The following is a 25,704-nucleotide window of genomic DNA, read 5'->3' on the forward strand; positions in this document are numbered from 1 at the left end:
CTGACCGTTGGTATATGAGATAAACAGGCCGCCAGAGCAATTAGTAGACGGGCCGTATTTGACCGAGAGCGAGTCTTACATACGAGTCCGAAAATTCTAGATAAGCATATCGAGGGAGAGTCAGTAACCTAGCTGGAGGTAGCTGAGATACCTCATTAACGAACAGATGACCCTAGTAAGAGAACTAGGAGTCAGTGATGAATAAAACGTAAAAACACCTAGAAAGATTAGTTATGAACCTGTGAATGATAAACTAGCTACTTACTGAGTAATCTAATTACTCATCAGAATTATTATAACTTTTCTTTCCAGATGTAGATGCTGCAGGTCAGCCGAGGACGAGACCAGTCATCAGAATTATTATAACTTTTCTTTCCAGATGTAGATGCTGCAGGTCAGCCGAGGACGAGACCAGCGGGCTAAATTATTATAACTTTTCTTTCCAGATGTAGATGCTGCAGGTCAGCCGAGGACGAGACCAGCGGGCTAGATTATTATAACTTTTCTTTCCAGATGTAGATGCTGCAGGTCAGCCGAGGACGAGACCAGCGGGCTAGGGACTACTGGGAATCCATGTCTGGGTCTGTTCTGTAATTATGTTTCCGTTGTCAAGAATTTACCTTAGTCGTTTTAAGTTTTTTTGTCTGGGTCTGTTCTGTAATTATGTTTCCGTTGTCAAGAATTTACCTTAGTCGTTTTAAGTTTTTTTTGTAAAGTACTGTTTTTTTTCTTTTATAGAAATACTTTACTGGATGTTTTCAGAAATATTTTTAATTTTATGATTGGGTATCAGAGTCTCTTAATATTGTCGATAGTAACTCCTGTTAATCGCGTTGGCGATGAGCGGGNCCTAGCTGGAGGTAGCTGAGATACCTCATTAACGAACAGATGACCCTAGTAAGAGAACTAGGAGTCAGTGATGAATAAAACGTAAAAACACCTAGAAAGATTAGTTATGAACCTGTGAATGATAAACTAGCTACTTACTGAGTAATCTAATTACTCATCAGAATTATTATAACTTTTCTTTCCAGATGTAGATGCTGCAGGTCAGCCGAGGACGAGACCAGCGGGCTAGGGACTACTGGGAATCCATGTCTGGGTCTGTTCTGTAATTATGTTTCCGTTGTCAAGAATTTACCTTAGTCGTTTTAAGTTTTTTTTGTAAAGTACTGTTTTTTTTCTTTTATAGAAATACTTTACTGGATGTTTTCAGAAATATTTTTAATTTTATGATTGGGTATCAGAGTCTCTTAATATTGTCGATAGTAACTCCTGTTAATCGCGTTGGCGATGAGCGGGCGTTACAAAAATACTAATATTTATGAAATTTGAAAGTCTTCTATTACAAAAAAAAAAAAAAAATTATTATCGTAAATATATGGAAAAAAACCTATAAGCTTATAGATTATTTTTAAAAATTTTAATGTTATTTTTTTTAATTTATAACTATTTTTGAAACGTTGATACTAATATTTAATTTTTAATTTTTTTTACGGAAAACTTTTGAAACTTAATTTTTAAAGTTACTTTTCAAAGTTTAAAAATATTTATAAAATAAAATATTAAAAAAAAATATAAATATTTAATTTTATTTAATTGGTTAAAGCAAAAAAAGAATATGATGGTAGCATATTAAGTTGTAAACACCCTGGCGCTAAGTTAACTTCAATCTCATATTTCTGGTTTGGTTTGAACCGGAGCCCGAACCATAAACATCATCTCACCGGCGGGATTCTTTTTCTGTGTGTGAATTTGATGGAAATCGCCGGCAACCGGAGCCACAGCTCTCATCCAAAGCGGAAGCGCGACGACATAGCCACCAATGGAGCTGACCATATCGACTTGGCTCTCCTCGAAGCCGTCGAGAAGTCCCAAAAGGTAGTCGAAGTATTGGACCTTCGAACAGTGAAGAAGCTCTCTCTCTCGTTCGAACGCCGTCTCAGAGACAACACCGAAGCTCGCCTCAAGTATCCTGACCAGCCTGAGCGCTTTGCTGATTCTGAAGTCGAGCTCCACGACGAGATTCAGAAGCTCAAAGTGCTCGCCGCCGGTCCCGAGCTATACCCTGATATCGTCAAACTTGGTGTAGTTTCGTCCGTTGTTGACCTCCTTTCGCATAGTAACACTGATATTGCTATTGATGCGGTCCAATTGATCCAGGATTTGACTGACGAGGATGTTCTTGAGGATAACGATGAACCTGCTCGCGTGTTGGTCGATGCGCTGATTGAGAATAATGTTCTTGATCTGTTGGTTCAGAACTTGCATCGATTATCGGAGACGGACCCGGACGAGATGAGTGCCGTTTACAATACCCTAGCGACCATTGAGAACTTGATTGAAGTGAAACCGGTAGTTGCCGAGTTGGTCTGTGAGCGCACAAAACTAATGAAGTGGTTACTTGGGAAGATTAAGGTGAGGGATTTTGATAGCAATAAGCAGTATGCATCGGAGATACTGGCGATACTTTTGCAGAACAGTACGGTGAATCAGCGAAGGCTTGGACAGATGAATGGGGTCGATGTTGTTCTTCAAGCGGTTGCAATGTACAAGTCCAAGGACCCCAAGAGCCCTGATGAGGCTGAGATGGTGGAAAATTTGTTTGATTCTTTGTGTTGTTTGTTGATGCCACTGGAGAACAAGGAAAGGTTTGTGAAAGCTGAGGGTGTGGAATTGATGATAATTATTATGAAACAGAAGAAATCCGCCTATGGGTCAGCTATAAGGGCTCTTGATTTTGCCATGACAAATTACCCGCCTGCTTGTGAACGATTTGTTGATGTTTTGGGGTTAAAGACGGCCTTTGCTGCCTTTATGGGTAAGGTAGGGTAAATTACATAACTTCCTCTAGTCCTTGCATTTTGTTGTTTTGCTTATTTTCTATTATTGAATGTAGTTTAGAGTTGAATTGTGGCATTCAAAGAGTAGCACAGAATGATTCTAAAGTAAAAGTTTGCATGTGTGATAATCAATTATGATTCTGGGATCATATGGAAACATAAATCTGATTGGAAAGCGGGGGTCCATGGTACAATCTTATATTTATTTTGTTAATTTATCTGTTCGTTTGCCAAAAGCTTTCGCACTTCTGAACACATATAGAGAGAGACATTCTTATCAAAAAGAGATTTGAATTCTCTCTTGGATGGCATCTTGTTTCTTAAAATACAACTGGAAAAGGCTTATGATATGTGAATGAACTAGAGAATGTCCTGAATTTCTCTGGTTCTTAGCGAGGATGGTAGTGTTTATTGGTTGTGATGCGGAAAATAAGTCTTTTTTCATTGGTTTAATTAACAATTCAGGCTGCATTATGATTAAATTGGAGGAAAAGAAAGACGTTTCTTATTATTCCATTTCTTCTCTTTACAATCTTTTAAACGCTCTTAATTCCGTTTCAATGGCATCAGTTTCACTGGTTGGAACAATCATTGGTTGAGCTCCTACCAAGCCCTTTGAATCATAAGTTTTTCAAGAAAAAGCACAGATATAAGGGGGAGTTGTGGAAGGTTTCTTGGTTTAGTTTCTCTTATGGGCCTAACTGGCTAAGGCTTTTTGTAATTATCGAATGGATTTCTTGATTTTAGATTGAAGTGTTCTTTCTTGTCTTTCTTTGGACTTCTTTTTTGTGTGGGGCTGTTTTTTTTATACCTGTGTATTTTCTTTCATTTCTCTTGATTAAAGCTCAATTTCTTATTAAAAAAACAATGCACTTTTCCAACGTAGCTGTCTTACTATGGAATTACGTTTTGATATAAATGTGAAATTGATGTCTAAATCTTTCGTTAATACATTTTTCTGTGAAATTGTTCCAAAATTTGACTTTCTAATCACTTATTCGATGATGCTTACTTCACATGCTTTAAACTTTGTAGATCCCTTTGAATAAGAAAAACAAGAAAGAGCGTTATCAAGAGGAGTTGGAAGAACGTATCGTGTCTCTTATTGCATCATTATTTGGTAAGCAGGCAAGTGATATTGTACATATGTTCTTTACCATCTGTGTTTATTTAACAAATTTTGCTCCTTTCTGGCTGCTGTGAAGATATTCCTTCAACTTATATGATAATCTTTCCAACTTTTAGTATTGGATATGGACACCATTGAGTTTGGGGTTGAAAAGGTTGGTTGTATCGTATTCCTTAGCATTGAGTTTGAAGTTATTATTGTATGAGAGATGGAGAGATGGTCTGATACTGGAGTGTTGAACTTGAACTGATTTAGAATGACAATAATTTGACAACTTGGCTTTCTGCAATACCTTGGATACTTCACTTTGTTAAAGAATTTTCTAGAGCAAAACAGTGGTTGCAGCCTTTTGTTCCTTTTGCCTTGAAAATAGTTTGGTCAGCTTGATAGGCCTGCCTTATGTTTAAATGAATACTGATACTAAATCTTTCAAGGGGTAAAGGAAAAGAAAATCCTGGTCTGGCAGTAGAAGTGCAAAAAAGCACAAGTCTTTTTAATACTGCTCAAATCATGTAAATAGTGTTGGAGAAACAATTGGCTCAATGAAATTGTACGGTGTATTCACTGTGGTTTTATATTTACAGTGCTTAAAAATATGGTTGACATCGTTTTTTTTATGTTTCAAGTGCTGTTACATTTTTAAGCTCTTTACTTATTAGACGCTCATCTCTTAACGCAATGATATGTTTCTGTTATGAGAGTTGGTCGTTGTATTCCAATTTGCATTTTATTGCAATCGTTGGTCACAAGCACGTGGAAATACCCAGCTTTCTTTATTTTTTTAATCTATGCTTTCTCCTATTCTTAGTTTCAACTAATGTTCCTTGCCCTTACCAGGTGGTATTTTGAGGGGTACCAGAAAGGAAAGGTTGTTGAGTAAATTTGTTGAAAATGAGTGTGAAAAGATAGATCGGCTGATGGAACTCTACTTAAGGTGGGTTCATGTTCACTTCTATTTCTTTGCACTCCTATCGTTCAGAGATGAAGTCCTCTATTTATTTATTTCCTCGAATAAATAATATTCTGGCATGATAAATGATAGTTTTATTTTTATAGATATTCTGATAGAGTTAAAGTGGAGATGGAGCGGCTAAGCGAGATTGAACTCGATGATTTAGAGGTTCCATGTGATATATATTTAATTTCATACATTTTAGTAATTAGTTTATGCTCTAATATGCACCCAAAATTGCAGATGGATGAAGAGGAAAAGTACAACCGCAAATTAGAGTCTGGACTTTATACCCTTCAGGTTTGTCTTCGTGATTAATGTTTCATTACTTTCAAAGCTTGTTACTCAATGGACTTTGATGATTGGTGCATACGTTAATGTTGGGTTGTTGTAACAAGAGATAGTTAATCTCTCAGTCCCTGTGGATCATTGATATGAGTTGTTTCACTCGATATTGTGTTGTATAAGCTGGGGATTAACTCCTTCAGAAGCTTTTATGTTCATCAAATGCTATGACAGCTTGTTCTGTAAAATAGTATTTAAATACAATTGATAAGAATTTTGATTAAGTAGCTTGTATTATTTCGATTTTGGAGCAACTATTTATGGAACTATGATTTTAAAAGGAGCAACTTCATTTATCCTCAAGTTACCCTTGAAAATAATGCAAGAGGAAATACGGACAAATAACTTTTGTCTGAGATCTTCTCCATGATACATTTTTTTAAGAACATCCAGACAGTTCTATATCTTACACTTAAACCGGCATTATCCTTGGGTCCAATGTTTCATAAAATTGACTTATTAAACTTTGTTTTATTATTTTATTTATTTATTGATAACCGGGAGTTGGAGCTTTTCTCCCCTATATCTGGGGGCATCTGCGCCCAAAAGGCCTGAACCCGTAGACATCAGAATTTTTTGGTATGAAGGTTTAAACTTGAGACCTCTAAATCAATATGACCAAGAGACCCCAAACCCTTGGGGGATAAACTTTCTTTTAATTTGATTTCCTAGAATTTAGAAATGTCAACCTTTCTTCCTTCCGTGCAAGTTTTACAGTTAAGGCTTGAGGGCATCTTATCCTACTGCTTGATAGTTTTTATCTTTGTTGATCAAAGTTTTATTAACAAAAAAACAAATAGACACATGAATTCCTTTGAGGAGATGAAGCAAAGTTTATCGAGGGATGTCATTCATATTTCAGCATTAGATGAAGTATATAGTCTTTGCTGGAAAATCTTTTTATGTTCTTTATTGCAGGAAAATCTTTTTATGTTCTTTATAGTGTTTTATTATCTATTAAAGTTTTTATTGATAAAAAATGAAAATAGTCTAGCATAAATTTTGTGCGCATCAGATTGGAGGCACATTTTGAAATTCACTTAAAGGTGGGATTTATGAGTAGCTTAAAAGGTTCCAATGTTTGAAAATTTGAGATTCTTTACGTTGTTAATTATTTTCAATTCTCAATAGGGGTATTAACATCAATCCTTGTTCTTGCAGTTGATTGCTGTTATTTTGGGACATCTATGGTGCTCCGAGTAAGTGTTGCATCAAACTACATTCATGATGTTCTCATTTATGTTTCTTTTTCTTTTCTTTTTTTCCTTAAGAAAAAAATTGAAATTTATTGAACAATGGGTTCTTGTTTTCAATTCTCTCTTTTTCATGAGAAAATAAAAAATATATATTTGGCAATTATTTGCCTTATTTTCTAAAATTTCAATTTAAGAAAGTGAAAGATTTACTTTTAAAAAAAGTATTTGAAAGTATTATATTCAAATTTATTATATCATTTTGATTTTTAGAAATATTATTATACTGTTATTACCAAGTTGGAAAGAAGAAACCAAAAGAATTAGAGGTGGGAGAACAAGAAATGGTTACCAAACATAAATGCAATGAGAAATGAGAACATAACCTAATGATCTCTTTGAGATTATGTTTCATTTGATTGTTTCTCTTGTAGACACTCTCAAATGAGAGCAAGAATTGAATTATTGCTCAAGCAACAAAAACTTACTAGGCAGGACATCAAGAACATTCTTCAGGTCTGCCTCTCACTTGACCTTTTTTTTCTCCAATTTATATACATTTAATTTTTGTTTTAAGTCTTGGATGAGAAGTATGATGTTTAAGCAACCATACGGTAGTAAGTTAGGACCTTTCTGGCATACTTTTTGGATACTAATTATGTTTTCAGAGTCACAGAGTCAAGTGGATTTAACAAATATCTATTTGACAGATCTGTTTGCATTTTGTGTTTTCACATAGTGGAAATTCTTTAAACAACCTTTTTATGTTATTGGTATTTTCCATAACTACCCTTATTTACATGGTTTATAAATATAATATCAGACATATTTTGAGTAACTTCTGAAATTGGGATCCAATTTATATATATGTTACCAAACACACATTTGAAAACACTGAAAACATACCGTTCAATTATGTATTTCACTGAATCCTTCTTTATTTAATAAATCCTTTGTTTTCCAATTGTTCTTTTTAGATTACTAGTTGAATACACCCTTATAAACCCACTTATTTCGTCTTTTTGGTCTCTATAGAAGTGACTCCTCATGATCTAGGTGTTCTTTATGTTGCATTTCTTGCCTTATCTCTTGTTCTACACAACTTTTTATTCGTTCCATTCAAAGAGAAATATTAGTCCAATAAATCCCGTATATTGATTACAGAGCTGCCTTTTGAATTATTATATTTATTTTTGTTTCATAAGAAATTAATAATTTCATTGAAATTATGTAGTAAAGGCAAGCTCAAACCAAGATATTATAAAAGGACCTAATTGAATACAAAGGAGGAAATGGTATTATAATGGAAATGTTGAGAGAGAGGACCAAGTGGAAGAAAGATTTACAAAATCATTCCAAAATTTCTTTGAAGATCTTCCAATCTCTTCTAAAAATTTTCGCTCTGTTTTGATAGTCCAAATGGTCCAAAGCATAGTCCTTATCTCTCCAAATCCACAATTTACTAGTAAGATCCCTTCCCATTCCCTACTAAGCCACTCCTTCCTGGAGTTCCTCATGTCCTCTAGTTACTTTCCTAGATTCTCCTTCCTTTCCTTTACCTCACACATGTGCATCTATCCATTTTTCGATTCTTCTCTCATAAATTGTGTGTTTGGAGGCTTATAAATACTTTGTTCCCATAGAGCCAACTTGTCCTCCAAGTGGAAGCCAAGAAATTACAAAGCCATGCAACGTTGCGAGAACGAACTATTCTTTTGTTTTTTACTGAAGGTGGAAGTTGAGAAATTGTTGAGCTGATTGGTCTACTGACTCTAAAGGGGCCTTCTTGGTTGACATGCCCTTCCGCTAGGTTAAGGACCTTCAAAGCCTTACAACAATATTTTTAACAACAAACACTCAAAGTCATCACTGGTTTGATCTATAGCAGCTCAAAATTGAGATTGCGAGGAAGTGGCAACATAGAGTTATTGTGGCCACAACTTGTTGAAGTTGAAATGCACGAAAGACTTGATTTGCCCACTTTTTAGTGGACCTCCTTACGTTTGGAATTGCTGTACCAATCCAACTTTTTTCAGCCCAACGAATGCCTTGTCTGAGAACATATGGTCTCTATCCAAAAGATGTTGATCAACCTTTTAAATTGCCAATGAGGCTTGTAAGGAAGGAAAATGGATGGGTAGGGGCTTTTAGAGGGTTAAACCAGCTTGTCCGTTAGTTTTGTAGTCAGCTCTTGATTAATGGAAAACTCGTAGGTACTCCTGCCCCTTGCAGAACCAGAAAGTGATCTTTAATTACCGTCAACTCTAAACAAGCCTCAATTTTCCCGTTGATGACTTCCATATCTACACAACTACATTTCCACAAGCTGACAGCTTCGACATGCTGAGTTCTGTGACTTCTGGGATAAGGAATTCAAAGCCCCATTAAAATTTGTTTGCTTGTACTAAATATCAAAATCATATCATATAGGGTGCTGGAATTGCCCACCAATTAGTCACTATTCTAAAAGAAATTTCAAATAGGCTTTCACTTTTTAACCCCTATAGGCTATAAGTTAGCCAATACCTTTATCGTAGATGGCCTTTTATTTACTTCTGAAACGTAAGACCGGACTGAAATGAGGCAGGGTCCTTGCATAAGGGCATCTCCACAATAAATGGTAGGCCATGACAGAATCGAAACCTTAGTTTATTCTTGAACTTTACTTTTCTCATTAAGAAGAAGAGAAGAGCTTCGATGATTAATGACTAGACTTAAGCCAGACAAGTTCTTACCCCTCGAGGAGTTTGAGATGTTCGAAAATATCCTCCAAAGTCTTGGATTCCAGTCTCTGATTAAAAACTTAGAACTCTTTCTAAAGCTGCTATTGGAGTGGGTGAACCCTTCTCAAGATTAGTAAAAGAGGAGGGCATGAGCATAATGTAAAGAGTGGACTTCTTGGTACATCAAGTAGAATAGTTTTTACAAACGAAGCAATGGCAGATAATTTAAGGAATAAAAATGGTTGATTGTTCAAACTTGATTTCAAAAAGAAGATTTTTGTTTGTCTCATGGTAGCGTGCTCCATTCCCTTACGAAACTTTTGTTATTGGGTTAGCCATACACTTCAAAATGTTTTTAGCAGTTCACATGGCATCATCAAATGATACAAGTCTTGGATAAGAATCTGCACTAGAACGCCGTTGTTGACGATCCTTTACTCCGACAGCATCTAGGATTCTTCGAACAATGTGATATCTCACACCGGATAAATCCTTAACTCTTCCCCCTCTTACTAAGACTACCAGCTCCACGGACTCTCATGCACCCATCGTCTTGCTACGCCTACGTTGGAGTCTTTGTTTGGGAAACTTTAGGCCCCCATTATCTTCTTAGGAACAAATCTGTGGGTGGCTGTGTAATCACTTTTCACAGATTCATAAAGAAATTCAATTCTATATAGAATAATGTTCTTCACGTGCTTAGTAGTGAAGTGCCTGCTATATTATTTTGTCCGGAGTTTTGTTATTCTTTCAACAAGAATATGTTCTCTTTCAAATACTCTAAATTAATCAATTCAATTCGTTTCGTTCTGTGAATCAAAGGAGTATCACAACAATATCGGAGATCTCGATGGACCAGAAGAGAAAGAGCGAACGCAGGGGAAAATTCAGAAGTTCATCTCAGCTCTTTGATGGTTCACTTACCCTTCTTTTCTTTGTTTAGCTAGTTTTTAGGACACTGTATTTGCATACGAAAACTTTTCTCTCGTTTTAAAAGTCTTTAATAGATCTATAAACTTTTAATTTTACGTACGATAGGTTTTGAGCTTTTTTGTAGTCTTTATGAAAGTTTCTTATTGATCTCTAAACTTTTAGATTTATGTATAATAGAGTTTTAAAATTCCAATGATTCGGTGACAGGCTGCTTCCAAATTCATAAAACGACCTAAATTTATATTTTATATGTACTAAAAAAAAATTGTGAATTTTAAAAATTTACTATTAAAGTTTGAAGGGAAAATAATAGTAATAATAATAATAATAAATAAATGATGAATCAACGTTTTTTAAGGAAAAATTTTGTTTGTCTGTTAATAATGCTTTTTCCTCGGAACTAATTATTTTAGTAATTATGGAATTCTATCATAAAATATTAAATGCCATTAAATAAATAAATAAATAAAACAAATCACAAGTTATTCCCTTTGGTGGAGCCTCCTGGTTTAAAGAAGGGTTTATTTTGTACCTAACTCTTTGTCTTCGCATTTAATGTTTTTGCACTTAACAAAAATAATCTAACATACTAAAAAAAAAGAACTACATAAATGAAAATTTATATAACACCAAAATCATTTGATTGTTTATATATATATATATATAGTTGGTAGAGTATATGTGTGTTTTTTGTATACTATGTAATTAAAACTTAAATTTTCAGCATTTTATATGAAAAGAATAATGAGTGAAATTATATAAACAAAAAAAAAATGTAAAAATTGAACAGAGTAATTAAAATGCCTAATGAAAGACGAATGAAATGATTCTTAAAAACTTAATACAGTAAAATTTGAATAATATTTATTTTATGATGTCATATAAAAGACCTATAAATAATTTTAATAAATAGATTTTTTTTTTTTTAAATTTAGAAACAAAAATAAGCACACTTTGCATTTAATTCTCTCACACTCTATTAAAGATGTTTCTTTCACACCCAACTTAAAATGTGCCTCTCTTTCTCATGCACACACTCCAATTTATATCTTACACTTCACAACTAAAGTGGACAATTTCGCCCCTTCTCCCATGCTGAGTTATAGGCCGTGCCTCCAAACGCACGGACGAGTCACATGCAGGAAAATTTGCACATGTAATTCTAGCCAGGGTCCTCAATATGCTGTAATAATATGTGTAACCCAATTCACCAGGTTCTACTACAGCAGGGCCCATTCATACTCAAAATCTAAATTTGATCCTGACTCAGAAGGAATGTTAGCTATATGCTTAATACATGAAAGTTAAACGTTGTTTAATAAAAATCTGCGCCAGCACCCTGAATGCATAGAGAGAGAGTCAAGGGAGCGTCCACAGCTAATTCTATAACCGTAGGCAGCTCAAAACTGTTATAATAAAAGAATGTGGTTTTTTTTTTTAATACCAATTGGGCCTTCCCCGACATCCCGAACGAAGAAAGATTTCTCATAAACTAGATTGAGAACGAGAATTTATTCATTAAGGATGAAGAAAGATTTCTCATAAATATTTTTTTTATATATTCCATTTGATTTCGGCTTATAATATTTTGGCTAGACGTATAGTGTGTGAAATTAGTTCAATGTAAAATTGGTTTAAAGAACTATATAATTTCTTATAAATATTATTACTTTTGAGATTTATGCTATAATATTAAAACACTAAAATAAATAGAAAATTTGATGAAAATAAATAAATAAAAAGGTGAAATAGAAAGTTAAATATTTTTATGGACAGGTAATAAAGCGAGAGAGAGAGTGGAAAATAATTTAAAAAAATAGAGGGAAAAAGGCTATTAAATAAAAAATAACAGCCAAAATATATATTTAGAGAGAGAGAGAGAGAGAGTTGGTATTCAACTCAAGTAACGGCTCTAATTGTCAGAGATTTTTGCCTTCTTCTTCCTTTGCCTCTCTGTAACTCAAATTTCGAATTTTTTTCTCCACTTTCTCTCTCCTCTTTCTCTCTCTTCATTAAATATAAAAGTTGCAGAATTTTGAAAATGCTTCTTGAACAGAGCGCCACCCGTTAACCCTCTTTTCTTGTCTCTCTGTCTCTCCTCACTAAACCCATTTTCAAATCTCTCTCTATAGCTGAGTTTCTTCCATATCCCCAACTCTTTGGAGGATTTCTAGAGTTTAGTCTACTAAAAACTGCCATAGATCCTCTCTAATGGGTGCTTGTTTGAGCAAAAAGAAGAAGACTTTACCTTCTGCTGTTTCTTCTACTGATGTACCTCCTCCAGATCCCAGCTCCTGCAATGGCGGCAAACCCATCATCTCAATTTCTCAGCTGCCCACCACTGACCTGAAAATTAAGAGCAGCAAGAAAACAGGGCAAGAAAATGGTGAGGGGAAAGAAGAAAGAAGTGAGTACCCTGTGAAGAAGAAGGAGGTTTTTGTGATTAAGCACAGGAAGAGTCACGATGGAAGAGACAAAAATGGGGCTTCTCTTCTTCTTGTTCCTCCTCCTGAAGAGGGTAATGTGTCTTCTTCTTCCTGTGAGATTTTGGAGTCTGGAGCTTTGGGTGAAAATTTGAAGGTTGGTTTGGTGAGAACTTCGAGCTGTACTAAAGAGGAAGTTGATGCCATTTTGATTCAGTGTGGAAGATTGAGTCGGAGTTCATCTGCTAAAGGGAATGGAAGAAGGTACTCTGGTTCTAAGAGAAGCAATGATTTTGATCATTGTGGCAGAGATGGTGTTGATTCTGCCAATTTTGGTGATGAAGATGAAGATGGGAAGAATCCCTTTTCTGTTGAGGTTGACGACGTTGGAACTCCGGCGGAGAAACGCCACCATCTAAGGCAGGGCCACCGCCAGTCTTCTAGACACTCTTCCTCTCAAGGGAGGAGGAGAACCCCAAGTAGGGAGAGAGATCAAAACCAACGGTCCAGCAGCCGAGAGAGGCGTGTTAGCCGGTCACCTGGCCGACGGTCAGCAGAGCCCTCTGCAATGAATACTTCCAATGCCAATGCCAATAACGGCGGTGGCGGTGGTCTCAGTCGACCAGCAAAAATGGTTTCGGTCCCTGCAACAGTCTGTCACATGGAAATGGACAAGAGCAACAATGTCACTGGTGGTTATGGAGACAATGATTCGGCGACGGTGACTGCTGTTAAGAGGATATCAGTTAAAAGAAACGTCGGCGAGGCGACTGCCATGGCGGGTTCAAGGGTTGCTTCATCACCTCGCTCACAGTCTCCTGCAAGAAACATTGAACATGTTAAAGCCGCCGACGAAAACCAGCAGCAGCAGCAGCCATCTCTCAGCCGCAGCTCATCAAGAAAAGCAGAGCAATCTCCATACAGAAGAAACCCATTGAGTGAAATTGATACAAATTCACAGCCACATAAAAGGATAAACAACAGAAGCAAAAGGGAAACGGAAGAACTGAATGCTAAGGACTCCATTAATGGTGTCTACCAGGTACATTTGAAAACTACACACACCCTATTCTTTCATGACTTTAAGTGTCCAGCAAGTCTTTTAATATTGATTCATACCTTGCAATCTTTTGTCACAGAAGCCAAAAACTGATTCCAAAAGTTGTCACAAAGTAACAGTTTCCCAAGTGAATAGCAACAAATCAGGCAGCGCAGCTACCAGAGCTGTTGTGAATATTATAGCCCCCACAACACCATTGTCAAACACAGAGGTGGTCGTGGTAGAGCATCAGAAACCCCAGGGACTGGCAAGGAGCAGATCTGCAAGGCAATCAAGAGAATTAGATATTAATCCAGAAGCTTTGCTGAATCAAAGTCAAACACCATCTTACACCAAGATGTTGCTTCAAGACATTCAGAATTTCCATCAAAAGAATGCCAACCCTGTTTCTCTTCCAGCTTGTGTAACCAAGGCCTGTTCCATTGTTGAAGCAGTTGCTGATCTCAATTCCGCAACAGGTTCGAATTTCTCCTGTGTTTTCTCTGAGGATAGAAGCAATCCACCAACATATCAATCCAGTAGAAATGAGCATAGCGTACCTTACAGTGGCAATCTGAAGGGCATGGTTGATATCAGAGACCCTTTTGTTGAATCAGAAGTTGCCATGAATGACGATATTCTGGAACCGAGCTTTCACAAGTACACGACTGTGAGAAGGGGCGGCGGCCCTGTCGTTCCTGCTGGAGGGGGAGATACAGATGATCAGGAATCCTCTGGTAGCAGCAGTTTTGTGGGCAGTGTTCAACAGCACCATTGGGGCATTTCAACTGACTCCTGGACATCAAGACAGAACACCAAAGAGGAAGGCCAGCCACATCCTGGCTCAGGGAGTAGTCTGCAATCAAAGCCAGGGCTCACTGGAGATGATAACAGGCGGAGAACAGCCGAAAGGAGGGAATCTAATTCCCAAAGAACTGGGATTGGCCGTGGTAGACTCGGTGGCGGTACCGGTAAAGTTCTTCATACAATTCCCGTTGCAGCCACTGGCTCCACCTGATTAGAATTGTATAGATCTCTCACCTCGGCCATTTGCCTGTTTCTTCTTGTGTTGTCTTTTTCCATTCCTCGGCGCCTTCTGCATTTTTATTCAGTTGCAAACTTGCAACAATTTCTCCTGTTCCTGAATTCTTCCACTCAATATTAGCAGCGCAAATTATTTCAGTAAATGTGTGTTCTTTCCTTCCACTAGGTTCTTGTTAATATATGAACCATAAACTGAATTATATCAAGGTTATGAAGCAAGAACATATATAATTACAGGAAGTTTATATTACAAATGCCATAAATACATAATTTGAATACAAGCTTACGAACGGGCTTCGTCCAACGACGAATGGCCACTAAAATTACAAATGCTACAAATGATCTTTCCCTAATAGTTCAAAACTCGCAAGAGATTTGCGAGACGAGGGCTCCTGACAGGCAGCTTAGCAGATGTCCATAATCATGCATCATTGCTAAGTGCGTTTGCACGCACAAGATTGATCTGTCTACCGCACATGTACTATCAGATTGCGGCACAAGAAAGTATTGCATCAAGTATATCCTATCGTGGAAATTTCTTCTAAATTTAGTAATATGTAAACTGGCCTTTCATGTCCAATAATGAATGGCAACCTTTGTTTTGAATGTTGAAAGCGTGAACAGATCTTGTGAGCTCATTCCAAACTACTGCCATAGTTGACCACGTATATAGAAACCACAGTGACAACGGCTCCAACCAGTTGAATAGGTGAAAATGTCTCTCCCAAATATAGAAACCTGACATAAACGAACGGAGGAAACATTGAAGTGTCTGTAAAGTAGATATTTCACTCATTGTATTTGTGCCCTGTTGTAAAATAGCGGGTAGAACCTTACCCAAAAATTGAAGCAAACATTGGAGTGAGAAAGGTGAGAGAGCTAAGCTTTGTCAAACTACCTGTTAGTAAAAAAAAACCATCCACAATGGAGAATTAGCACAAAAGTGGAGATCAAGTAACGAGCCATGAATGTCTACAAAGTATTATCAAGGGGCATTAAGAATTTGATCAGATGCACACAGCATATCAGAAAACCAGTGAACCTTGAGCTAAATGGATTTCAAAATGCCTATTAACCCGGCGAGGTGAGACCTATAAAGTGATGTTATTCTTATGTCTTTGATCATACTTATAATAAATAATAAAGCAACAAAATGAGAGAATTTGAACTTCAAAGCAAAACACGCCTTGAAAACTAGAGAATGCTATTAGGGAAAGTGTGAAACCTTTTGTTGCACTATAGAAGAAAGAACCGTAGCTAACAGCACTTCCAAATATAGATGCATAAAAGAGTGCTAGTATATCATTGGTTGTAAAATCCTGAAGACTCCCACTGACTGCAGGCTCATGGTTAAGGAAACAGATCGCCAAAAGCGGGAGACCACCAATCACCATGTGCTGTAACATAAAAAAAGTTACATTTAATTAGTTCAATAGACTAAGGCCTTGTAAAAGGCATCCTTCAAGTATTTCATAACTTCCAATAAGGAACTCCATTGAAGTTGATGCTTTCTATATTTAATAGCCTGCATGCTACACTGGACAACAACTCTTCCTCTCACTTCTGATGTACCAAAATCATAAAATGATGGGTTAACAGGGCGAAGGGGGCAGGAAATTTCCCATGAGGACTATGAACATGTGCTGAAGGTAGATCGGAAACTAATTTTCTTCAATCATGCGATCATATACATTTTTAACAAGGATGACGAAAAGGGTCCACTAAAAATATCTGTATACTGAAATGCATAAGAAAGAACAGTGATATGATTTCATAAGAGATCACTTCAACGGTTGATCCTACCCATCCAGTTGCCATAATAGGATCAGAATACTTTGAAACCCAGCGGACCATGACGGTACCTACCGCCATGCTCTGTGCAGCTAGAAACATCCACCACTCTCCACTTCCCCACAACGAAAAGCTACTTGCATCTAAAGTAAGTGAAGGAACCTGTCAAACCGAGTGCCACATCAAACAGAAGCTATGCTTTGATAAAGTGCAGATAGATGGGTCGCGTGATTTTGTTAATGCCACCTCTTTTCATATAATATAACTCTTGAATAATCGTACTAACATAACGCCTAAAAGAAACTAAAGACATTCGCGCACACCGCACAAAAAAGACCATTATTCTATTGTGGAAGAAAGAGAAAACAAAGTAGTTAATTTAAAAAAGGCCAAGAAGCCAAGCTGAGCATTCATAAGATGGTTAAATCAAAGTTTACAAAGAATATGAAAATTTAGATTGAAATATCAAAAGATTTGATCAGATCGCAGTTCTAAAGATGCCAAAGAGTACACAGTAGTTCTCAAAATCCAGTATAAATTTTATGTTCGGAACCTCCCTGCATTATTAGAGAAGAGTACTATAAAATTACGGTTTTTATTTCTTACAAAAATTGGATTTCATCATCCCAAAAGCTCACCAAACCCGCCACAAATTACATAAATCAAGCTTGTTGATAGTTACACTTTGTTAGTCTCATTAATCATGCACATCTCTATAACCATCCAGTTTTGTAATGCATCTGTAAGACAGTAACACTAACACAAGGGCCCCAACTATACCGAGGAGAGGAAAAACGAGTACCTCAAGGAGTAAAAGTCCTAAAACTCCAAGTACAAGTCCAGCGGCTCCAACTAAACCGATGGACTCACCAAATAAGAAGGCTGCAAGCACTGCCACGGTTAATGGTTGAGAATCGATTATTACCTGCAATGAAGGCGTAGGTACAGAAACAAGAGATATAAATATAATTTTCGTATGATACTTGAATGAGTACAGAGATATAGTGAGAAAAGTGCCAAATGTGATTTTTTCCCCCTTTTTTGTCTTTGGAAAAATGAAATGAATGATAATATATAAAGCCTACAAAAAGCTAAAGTTCCCCCCAGTTGGTACAAATGAGAGACAGATCAAAAAGACAAAGGTTCTTATCAAGAGAACTCCCAAGTACAGGAGTATGGGTGGGATGCTATAAATATCAATGGAAAGAAATCGCCATAGTTTGAACACATCTCTCAACTTTATTATACTTCCAATGGGAGCATACATGAAGTCTATCTTGAGAATGCTCTAAAATTCCTAACGAATCTTCCTGCGAATCCATGTAAGAAGTAAGCCTAGTGTTTTCAATCTACCCAAATCTAGTATGAAATACCTCGGCTCATGGTATCTCTCCTCTCCCGAAATTGGTTGAAAGTCCACACGCTCCCATAATCTAAGATTAATAAATTCAGAGAAAACCGACTATTTCCTCCTGGATGTCATTTCCATCTCAATATTCAAATTCAACCTTCGTCCTATAACAATTCATAAATTAAAACTTCCTCTTCATTTCAATCAAAATACAATGGAAAAGAGCTGAAGTTTCAATCCTGTTCTTCAACCATACCAACCTACATTACTATATAAATAGGTTTTGGGGGCAAAAGCTGGGCATCAAAGAAATAACATGTGGTGGCATCGTCAACAGTTGAACTCAGCTTAAGGGAATGCTGCAAATTACTTGATACGTTTCTAATCGTATGGATCATACACTTCAAAACACCCGGAGGTTAATTTATAAGATACGCGAATTCTTTGTAACCATATATCCATGTTTATCATTGAATCTTCTTCAAAATCACAAGGGATTCAATATTAAAGGATCCCTTAATCAAGCAAGCAAAGAAGATGAAATAATTTTCTCGTCTTCAGTTGTGTTCTTGCTTTCTTTGTTCAATTCTGCCTAACAGCACTGCCAACATATACATATACTAATACACCAATTAGCAATTTCAGAAATCTGCAATGAACTAAGAAGACATTTACATAACAAAGCAAAAGATGCAAGAAAAACGGAACTTACACTACCCAAGCCTGCGGATGTCCTCTGCAAGCCTTGAGCAAGAAAGCCCTGAAATAATGTAGCGTCGACAAGAGCGAAAAGAAGGATGGAAATCCAAGCAGAAAACCCAGAAGGAAAGGGGCGACCGCGGAAAGCAGCAAAGGCAATCAAGAGGAAACCGGCAGGTACAAGACGAAAGGCGGAAACGAAGAAAGGACCAGACCTTGGAAGCACCTCTTTCATGGCCACCATAGCCGTACCCCAAAAGAAAAACGGCGAAACCAACACAGCAAACTCCCAGGCTTTCTCCAAGACTGCTACAGAACCATCACCATCATTATCAAAATCGGAAGAAATCCCTAATTCTTCATCAGTCGAGGAAACCACACACTCCACATCCTGAGCAGTCCCCACGCAATCGATCGACTCTGTAAAATCCAAATCGGTATCCGCACCACTTCTGGTGCAATTCAACGCTGGAATTGCAACATAATCGACACGAAACCGGCCTTTCTCATCGTACCTTCTGAAACCTAATTGAAACGGCACACGTCGTCGACGGAGGATTGGCGCTACGGAGGAAATACCCAGTCCGACAATTTGCCTCCTGAAACTGAAAAGAGGACGACAGTTCGATGGAGAAGAAGAGGAAAGTTGAAGAGAAGTGGTTGTAAGAGTGACAGTGGCTAAACAGCCCGCCATTGTTGTCGTCTCTGCTACGATTCCTTCGCTTCAAACAGGAACCAATTAGGCGCCGACAAGCGCTAACATCCCGCCATTACTCTCTCTGTTATCGCTTCAGTCACCACCACCGATCGATTTGGGACACACACAGTCCAAAATCTTACCACTTCCAAACTTGTTGCGTACAAGCAGATATGTTCAAATAAATTTTCCAAACTTTTTTTTTTTTCAGATTTTTTAGATTTTGGTTAAAATTATGAATTTATTCATAAAATTAGTTTGGTTGGTGACACAAACCATCTGTTCTATCACAACTTAGATTGAATTGGGTTATTAAATTATTATTTAATTATTTAAAAAAAAAAATTATGTACAGTTTCCTTAATCACTAAAATTTCATAAAATTCAAATATCAAACAAGTACAAGTCACAAAACATCACTAACATCGCTTACAAATGTCAAATATTCTTAATATTCATCCCAATCTTAAAATTAGAGAAAGTTGGGTTAGATTGGATTATAACCCGTTGATCTGGTTGACTTGATAATGTATATCTCGAAAACGTGCATAATGATATTTAATATGATCTTACATCAGCTTAGTTAATTTCATACTCAGTAATTTTTTATTACGTTAAAAGTCATATTTTCAGTTTTATTCGATCATAACTCAATAGTTATTTCTTGAGAATTGTGCACGGTAACGTTTAACATGTTTCTTCATACATTAAATCAACTTAGTTCAAGCTCAAATTTACGTGACATACTTTTTATGTCATACTTCCAAAGTTTTGAGGTGTGATTTAATGGGTATACGTGACCGTTTTTTTTCACCGTTACGTCCTTAAAATTTTTAAAAGTTTCTCCAAACTCCTTAAATAGCTACTAAAATAAGAGAAAATATGAGTACCACCGAACGTGGATACATAATCGAAACAAAAATACTCAAATTGTGCAAAAATATCAAGTTTTTATTTTATTTTTTACATAAACAGTCTCGTGAATAGTGAATGAGTGGTACCGAGAATGTTTTTTAAATTTTATAAAAATTTAAATGTATTTTTTTAGACTTTTTTATTTTATTTTATTTAAGAATATTTTTTTTAGATGTATATAAAATATAAAAATAGTTTTATCAATCTATAATTATTTATCCCAAACTATAATTATTAATTACCTAAAATATATTAAAATTCACAAATAAATAAAAGTAAATTTATAATTATTTAAATAAAAAAAAATTGGTATTTTAAAATCTTTAGACTAACTAAATATAAAATTTAAAGATATTATTTAGACGATTTATTTAATTTCAAAGAGAAGTTTTCCACTGAGAAATTGGGTTTAGAAAAAAAAAAATGTTATAATTTATGCGAAAAATAAATTTCCCTACCTAAAAATAAAAATATATTTATGTGGCTTATACAATTAGAGTTAAATATTAAATTAAATTTATTTTATTTTGATTGATTTGAATTACTCGACTCTGGCTCTGGCTCTGTTTCCGGTGCTCAAAGCCATGTGACATCGTTGTTCTTCTAATATTTTATAAAAAATAATAAATGTAATTGAAAAAATATTTTCTCTTTTTGTTCACATTTAGGATCTCGAAAATTTCAAAAATTTCTCCGAACTCCTTAAATAACTCTTAATTACAAAAAAAAAAAAAATTATTATTATTGAAAAAGTGATCGAAAATTGAAGCAAAAATATAATTTTTTTTTCATATATTCAGTCATGTGAATAGTGAACGAACAGTACCGATAACATTTTTTTTTAAGAAGGTGGAAATATATTTTTTATTAGACGGATAGAAAGTTTAGAGATGCTATCAACCTTTGATTACGGGTGTACGTGGATTGAGTCGAGAGATTTTGTTTTAGACAAACCCAAAACTGGTGAATTAGATTGGTAACTCAATCCAACTCGGTTAAAAATTAAAAATTTATTATTTTTATTTATTTAGAATAATATAATTTTAGATAAAATATATTAATCATTTGTAAGTAAAAATTAATTTATAATTATTTAAACATATAATTGGGGTTTTTTTTTTATAATTATTTGTTTTAATTTATTTTAGAAATATTGTATCAGTCTAATTTTAAGGAACAAAAAAAAAAAAAAATGGCTATTATCATTTATCTCTTATCAGATAGATCTGCGAATGGACGTGGCGATGACTTATGGCTGTCTGCCACTTTCTTCATTTCCCCGTATCTTTCATTAAATTATAGTTTTGATTGATTTCCACGTAGTCAACAATTTATTTTTTTAATCCTACCTTTAAATAAACAAATAAATAAATGTTATATTATTGTGAAAAAGAAATTTCGCTATTTAAAAATATTATTATTTATATGGCTCATACAGCTAGAGTTAATTATTAAAATTTAATTAATTTTAATTTTATTGATTTGAATTACTGACTTTGGCGCTGTTTCCGGTGCTCGAACCCACGTGAAATCGTTGTTCTTCTAATATTTTATAAATAATAATAATAATAATAATAAATGTAATTAAAAATATATATATACATTTTTTCCTGTTTTTTTCTTTGGCTGCGGTTTGGTGGCTCCCGTACGACTCTTAGTTAGCCATGGCCGCACGTTTTCTTTTTATTTATTTATTTATTAACTATATTCTTTTTTTTAATTATCTTTAAAAAATTTAAAAACAAAGTATTATTTCTAAAGTTTTATAGTCATTTTCATAGGAATTATATTTCAATGTTTTTTTTTTTATAAAATAAAATAAAATTTGAAAAGTACAAGAGTTCAATTTTTCTAAAATTCTCGAGGTGACTGATCATAATTTTATCATAATTTTTAGGAGTACGAGGTCGGGTTCGAATTTTTTTTATAAAGAAAATATATTTTAGGAAAGAATATTCTCTGGAATAGATAAAATAAGACTTTTTTTTTTTTAATGTCTGGTTTAATCTATATATTTTTTTAATTATTCTTAATAAAATAAAATTAAATTTAAGCTTATATAATTAATTTGAAAGACAAGGGCGGTTACCGATTCCAATGTTTTAGGAACAAAATAGAGTGTTTATTATATTAATGCCCACGTGGACCAATGAGTTTCTTCTACAAACGGCTCTTCCCGGCTGGGCCCATTGACTTGGCCATTTCTCTGAGGACGAATTTCTGGATCTTTCCGGTCGATGTCTTCGGCAGCTCCGCCGTGAACACCACCGTCTTTGGCACCATGAACCGCGGGAGCTTTCCTCTGCAATACTCAATGATTTCCCCCTCCGTCGGACGCCGAGTCAATCCTTCCTTTAAGCTCACAAATGCACACGGCGTCTCTCCCCAAAACTCGTCCGGACGGGCTACCACTGCCGCCTCGTTCACCGCCGGATTTGTGTACAGAACTGATTCCACCTCCACGCTGCTCAAATTCTCTCCGCCGCTTATAATCACATCCTTCGATCGGTCCTTGATCTCCAAATACCCGTCCGGATGCATAACCCCAACGTCTCCGGTGAAGAACCATCCCTCGGCGGTCATCGCTTTCGCCGTCGCTTCTGGATCTTTCAAATACCCTAGCATCATCGATGAACCTCTCAGAACGATCTCTCCGATTGAAGTTCCGTCTCTTTTCACGCTCTTTCCGGTCTCTGGATCCAACACGTCAGCCACCGCCATCGCCAACGTCCGCACCCCCTGCCGCGCCTTCAACCGCGCCCGCTCCGCCGCCGGTAGTCGGTTCCATCCTGACTTCCACGAGCAGCAAATAACCAGTCCACCAGTCTCCGTCAGTCCATATCCATGACTGACATCGAACCCTAACGATTCGGTTCGAAACAGAACTGCTGCAGGCGGCGGCGCTCCAGCGGTGAGAATCTTGACTGGTCGATCAAGTGGCCGATTGTCAGGGGAGTTTGTTAGCATATTGAGTACCACCGGAGCTCCGCACAAGTGCGTCACGTGATAGCGATGAATTAGGGCAAAAATCGCCGCCGCGTCGAATTTTCGTATACACACATTTGTGCCGCCTACGGCGGCGATTCCCCATGGAAAACTCCATCCATTAGCGTGGAACATCGGTAACGTCCATAAATAAACCGATTCCTTAGGAACTCCCCATTCAATAAGCGAATCGAGCGTCACCGTGAAAATTCCTCTGTGACAGTGAACCACTCCCTTCGGCGACGACGTCGTTCCAGAAGTATAGTTCAAAACAATCGGATCCCACTCGCTCGCCGGCCTAATCCACTGGAACAGAGGATCCCCTTTCTGAACCATTTCCTCATACGAATCGACAAAATCAGCGCGATTCCAAACAGAGGATGCCGATGACGAATCCTCCGCCGCAGCGTTGTCGGCGATGAGGATTAGCGGCGGCCGTTTCATCTCCGGCGGGAACAAGGCCAAGGCATCGGAGATTAATCCACAAGAAGCTTGATCGACGAAGATCAGATTCGTTTCGCAGTGGCGAAGGATGACGGAGATGGTTCGAGCATCGAGGCGGAGATTGATGGTGTTGAGGACGGCACCGGCCATCGGAACAGCGAAATGGAGTTCATACATGGCAGCAGTGTTGGGAGAGACGACGGAGACGACTTGGCCTCTCTGGATTCCGATGGATACGAGGGAAGAGGCGAGTTGCAGACATCGACGGTGAGTTTCCGTCCAGGTATAGGTGGTGGAGTTATAGATAATGGAAGGACAATCGCCGTAGACGACGGCGGCTCTCTCAAGGAAGCCGATCGGCGTAAGGGGAGAGGAATTAGCAGGGTTCGGCTTCAAATCTTCCATGGAAACGATTTAACCTCTGCTCTGTTTCTCCCTCTGCAAATATGGGAAGCCATGGCAGAGGATTGGATCATATATATATATAAATTCAACAACTTGTAAGATGATAACGCTGATGATGATGATGATAAGAACCACACGCCATTTTGGAAAAACAAAAAATAAAAAAATTGTTTAAATTTCTAACTACCGATCTATCTTAGGTGTTACTTAGCAACACAATTTAACGGATAAGCATCATCGACCTTACATTGAAATAGACATGTCCTACCGATCTTCTCGAATAACTTATAGTACTTATAATCAAATATTACAATTTAAACATTTTTTTGGGTAAAAATTTATCTGAGTTGGTAGTAACTATCGGGAATCAGAGTTTTTGGTCATCGAGCGTGACAACACCGATACTGATATGTTGCTATTAAAGAACAGTGACTTAGACCGATTCATAATTGTCGTTCTTTGTTTCAAACATTTGTAATAGAAACTTCTAAGCTTCGTATCCTCGTAACTTTGATATATATTTGTCATTAGCTGTACAAACTCACGTGTCACTTGAAAAAGAAGAGTAGCAAGAACGAGTATAGAGCTTTCAACTTTGGTATGCATTTGTCGTGAGTCGTATTAGATCGTGTATCACTTCGAAAAACAAAAGTGGCACTCAACTTCAATATGAATTCGTCACTAGCCGTACTGGCTCACCGTACTGGCTCATGGACCACCTAGAAAATGTAAGTATTAATGATGAGTATTTTAAAACCGTGAGGCTGATGACAATACGAAATGGGTCAAAATGGACAGCATCAACTAGTGGTAGGTTTGGATTGTTACAATTTCGACGTGCACTTATCACGAGTAACTTTAAACGATTCAAAGAGCTTATCTCCACGAAGTTTTCGTGAGGTTGATAGAGATATGAAAAAATGGTATGGATAAGATATTAATTACTGTGGTAAAAACTTGGCTTCATCTCCACCGGTAATTACGAAATCCAATAGAAAAACAATCTTAGGTTGGTTTGTGGATTTATTCTGTCCGTGAATAGTGAAAAATTAAAAAAATAAAAAAATAAAAAAAATAAAGTAGAGGAGGAGAGCACAGCGGCGGTAGTGGCGGGGCTGACAGTGACCGGTGGTGGGAGAGGAGAGAGAAGCGGAGAGAAAAGAGTGGACGGCGGAGAGAGAGGGGACGAGAAAACAGTTTTTTGTTCCTAAAACCAGAAGTGGTTTTGAGAAAACCATGGGCTCTCATTAATTTTTAATTTCTTTTAATCTTTAATATAAAAAAATTATTTTAAAATTTAAAAATTTTAAAAATTCAAAGATTAAATAGATACAAATCTTAAAAAAAGTTTATAAAAATGAAAATTGCTAACTTTTTTTACATTTTTGTTTATTTATTATTTTCTATTATTATATTAGAATTTCACCAAGTGAAATGGCATTTTTGTCCTCACTAATTCTAATTGTAGGATAACTTCTACCAAAAATAAGTTTATGTAAAAGAAAGGCTATTTATGTCATTTTCAAAAGCATTTTCTAAAAAAAATTGTCATTTATGTGATTTTTATTTTTTTAAAATAGAAATATTCCATCTCAATTAGCTAAAAACATGTATTCAGCCATTAATGAATTATTCTCACTCGTTTATTCAATAAAAATTAATTGTCAGCATTAAATAATTAATTATTGAATTATTGAGTTATTGAGCCAATTTAACTGAATTAATTCCAACTAATAAATAATTATTTTATCTTAATCGGAGTTATTTATTGTTTTTTTTTTTTTTTTTTTTGC

General features: G+C 36.2%; 4 protein-coding genes and 1 long non-coding RNA gene across 7 annotated transcripts in view; 2 read left to right on the plus strand and 3 right to left on the minus strand.

Moving 5' to 3' along the window:
• Positions 1-2,187, minus strand: part of LOC111444760 — a 14,039-nt gene extending 11,852 nt beyond the window's left edge. For both annotated transcript variants that reach the window (XR_002710737.1, XR_002710736.1), the window contains exon 1: positions 2,176-2,187. This is a non-coding gene — a long non-coding RNA (uncharacterized LOC111444760). The remainder of the gene's footprint in view (positions 1-2,175) is intronic.
• Positions 1,650-10,289, plus strand: LOC111444758 (beta-catenin-like protein 1). The gene is made up of 8 exons (XM_023082788.1): positions 1,650-2,826; positions 3,879-3,963; positions 4,810-4,906; positions 5,029-5,092; positions 5,168-5,224; positions 6,431-6,468; positions 6,897-6,978; positions 10,008-10,289. Exons 1-8 carry the CDS (start codon positions 1,759-1,761, stop codon positions 10,095-10,097), a joined length of 1,581 nt encoding a protein of 526 aa, XP_022938556.1. The 5' UTR covers positions 1,650-1,758; the 3' UTR covers positions 10,098-10,289.
• Positions 10,290-12,186: 1,897 nt separating this feature from the next.
• On the plus strand, positions 12,187-14,754 carry LOC111445246 (uncharacterized protein At1g65710-like). Its single transcript, XM_023083513.1, has 2 exons — positions 12,187-13,583; positions 13,681-14,754. The coding sequence occupies exons 1-2, from the start codon at positions 12,330-12,332 to the stop codon at positions 14,596-14,598; spliced, it is 2,172 nt and encodes a 723-aa protein (XP_022939281.1). The 5' UTR covers positions 12,187-12,329; the 3' UTR covers positions 14,599-14,754.
• A 58-nt stretch (positions 14,755-14,812) lies between these two features.
• On the minus strand, positions 14,813-19,337 carry LOC111445247 (WAT1-related protein At3g02690, chloroplastic). 2 transcript variants are annotated; one of them, XM_023083515.1, is made up of 7 exons: positions 18,479-19,337; positions 17,218-17,340; positions 16,428-16,577; positions 15,850-16,021; positions 15,462-15,522; positions 15,219-15,362; positions 14,813-15,087 (listed from the first exon to the last, which is right to left on the minus strand). In XM_023083515.1, the coding sequence occupies exons 1-6, from the start codon at positions 19,157-19,159 to the stop codon at positions 15,260-15,262; spliced, it is 1,290 nt and encodes a 429-aa protein (XP_022939283.1). In that variant the 5' UTR covers positions 19,160-19,337; the 3' UTR covers positions 14,813-15,087; positions 15,219-15,259. The 2 variants fall into 2 exon arrangements, with proteins under 2 accessions (XP_022939283.1, XP_022939282.1); XM_023083514.1 differs by having other exon boundaries at positions 14,813-15,362.
• A 2,822-nt stretch (positions 19,338-22,159) lies between these two features.
• On the minus strand, positions 22,160-24,033 carry LOC111445243 (probable acyl-activating enzyme 5, peroxisomal). The gene has a single exon (XM_023083510.1). It carries the CDS (start codon positions 23,909-23,911, stop codon positions 22,238-22,240), a length of 1,674 nt encoding a protein of 557 aa, XP_022939278.1. The 5' UTR covers positions 23,912-24,033; the 3' UTR covers positions 22,160-22,237.
• Positions 24,034-25,704: the final 1,671 nt, after the last annotated feature.

The sequence above is a fragment of the Cucurbita moschata genome, unplaced genomic scaffold (assembly GCF_002738365.1).
Source record: "Cucurbita moschata cultivar Rifu unplaced genomic scaffold, Cmos_1.0 Cmo_Scf00007, whole genome shotgun sequence".
Taxonomy (NCBI): domain Eukaryota; kingdom Viridiplantae; phylum Streptophyta; class Magnoliopsida; order Cucurbitales; family Cucurbitaceae; genus Cucurbita; species Cucurbita moschata.

What these genes read in the sequence shown, in the direction of transcription:
- LOC111444758 (XM_023082788.1), top strand. Translation starts at nt 1,759, where the DNA reads ATGGAAATCGCCGGCAACCGGAGCCACAGCTCTCATCCAAAGCGGAAG. An exon ending in TTGAACTCGATGATTTAGAG is followed by an intron (nt 5,093 to 5,167) that starts GTTCCATGTGAT and finishes CCAAAATTGCAG; the next exon opens with ATGGATGAAGAGGAAAAGTA. An exon ending in ACATCAAGAACATTCTTCAG is followed by an intron (nt 6,979 to 10,007) that starts GTCTGCCTCTCA and finishes TGTGAATCAAAG; the next exon opens with GAGTATCACAACAATATCGG.
- LOC111445246 (XM_023083513.1), top strand. Translation starts at nt 12,330, where the DNA reads ATGGGTGCTTGTTTGAGCAAAAAGAAGAAGACTTTACCTTCTGCTGTT. An exon ending in CCATTAATGGTGTCTACCAG is followed by an intron (nt 13,584 to 13,680) that starts GTACATTTGAAA and finishes CTTTTGTCACAG; the next exon opens with AAGCCAAAAACTGATTCCAA.
- LOC111445247 (XM_023083515.1), bottom strand. Translation starts at nt 19,159, where the DNA reads ATGGCGGGCTGTTTAGCCACTGTCACTCTTACAACCACTTCTCTTCAA. An exon ending in CTATTATGGCAACTGGATGG is followed by an intron (nt 16,022 to 16,427) that starts GTAGGATCAACC and finishes TTTATGTTACAG; the next exon opens with CACATGGTGATTGGTGGTCT. An exon ending in ATGTTTGCTTCAATTTTTGG is followed by an intron (nt 15,363 to 15,461) that starts GTAAGGTTCTAC and finishes CGTTTATGTCAG; the next exon opens with GTTTCTATATTTGGGAGAGA.
- LOC111445243 (XM_023083510.1), bottom strand. Translation starts at nt 23,911, where the DNA reads ATGGAAGATTTGAAGCCGAACCCTGCTAATTCCTCTCCCCTTACGCCG.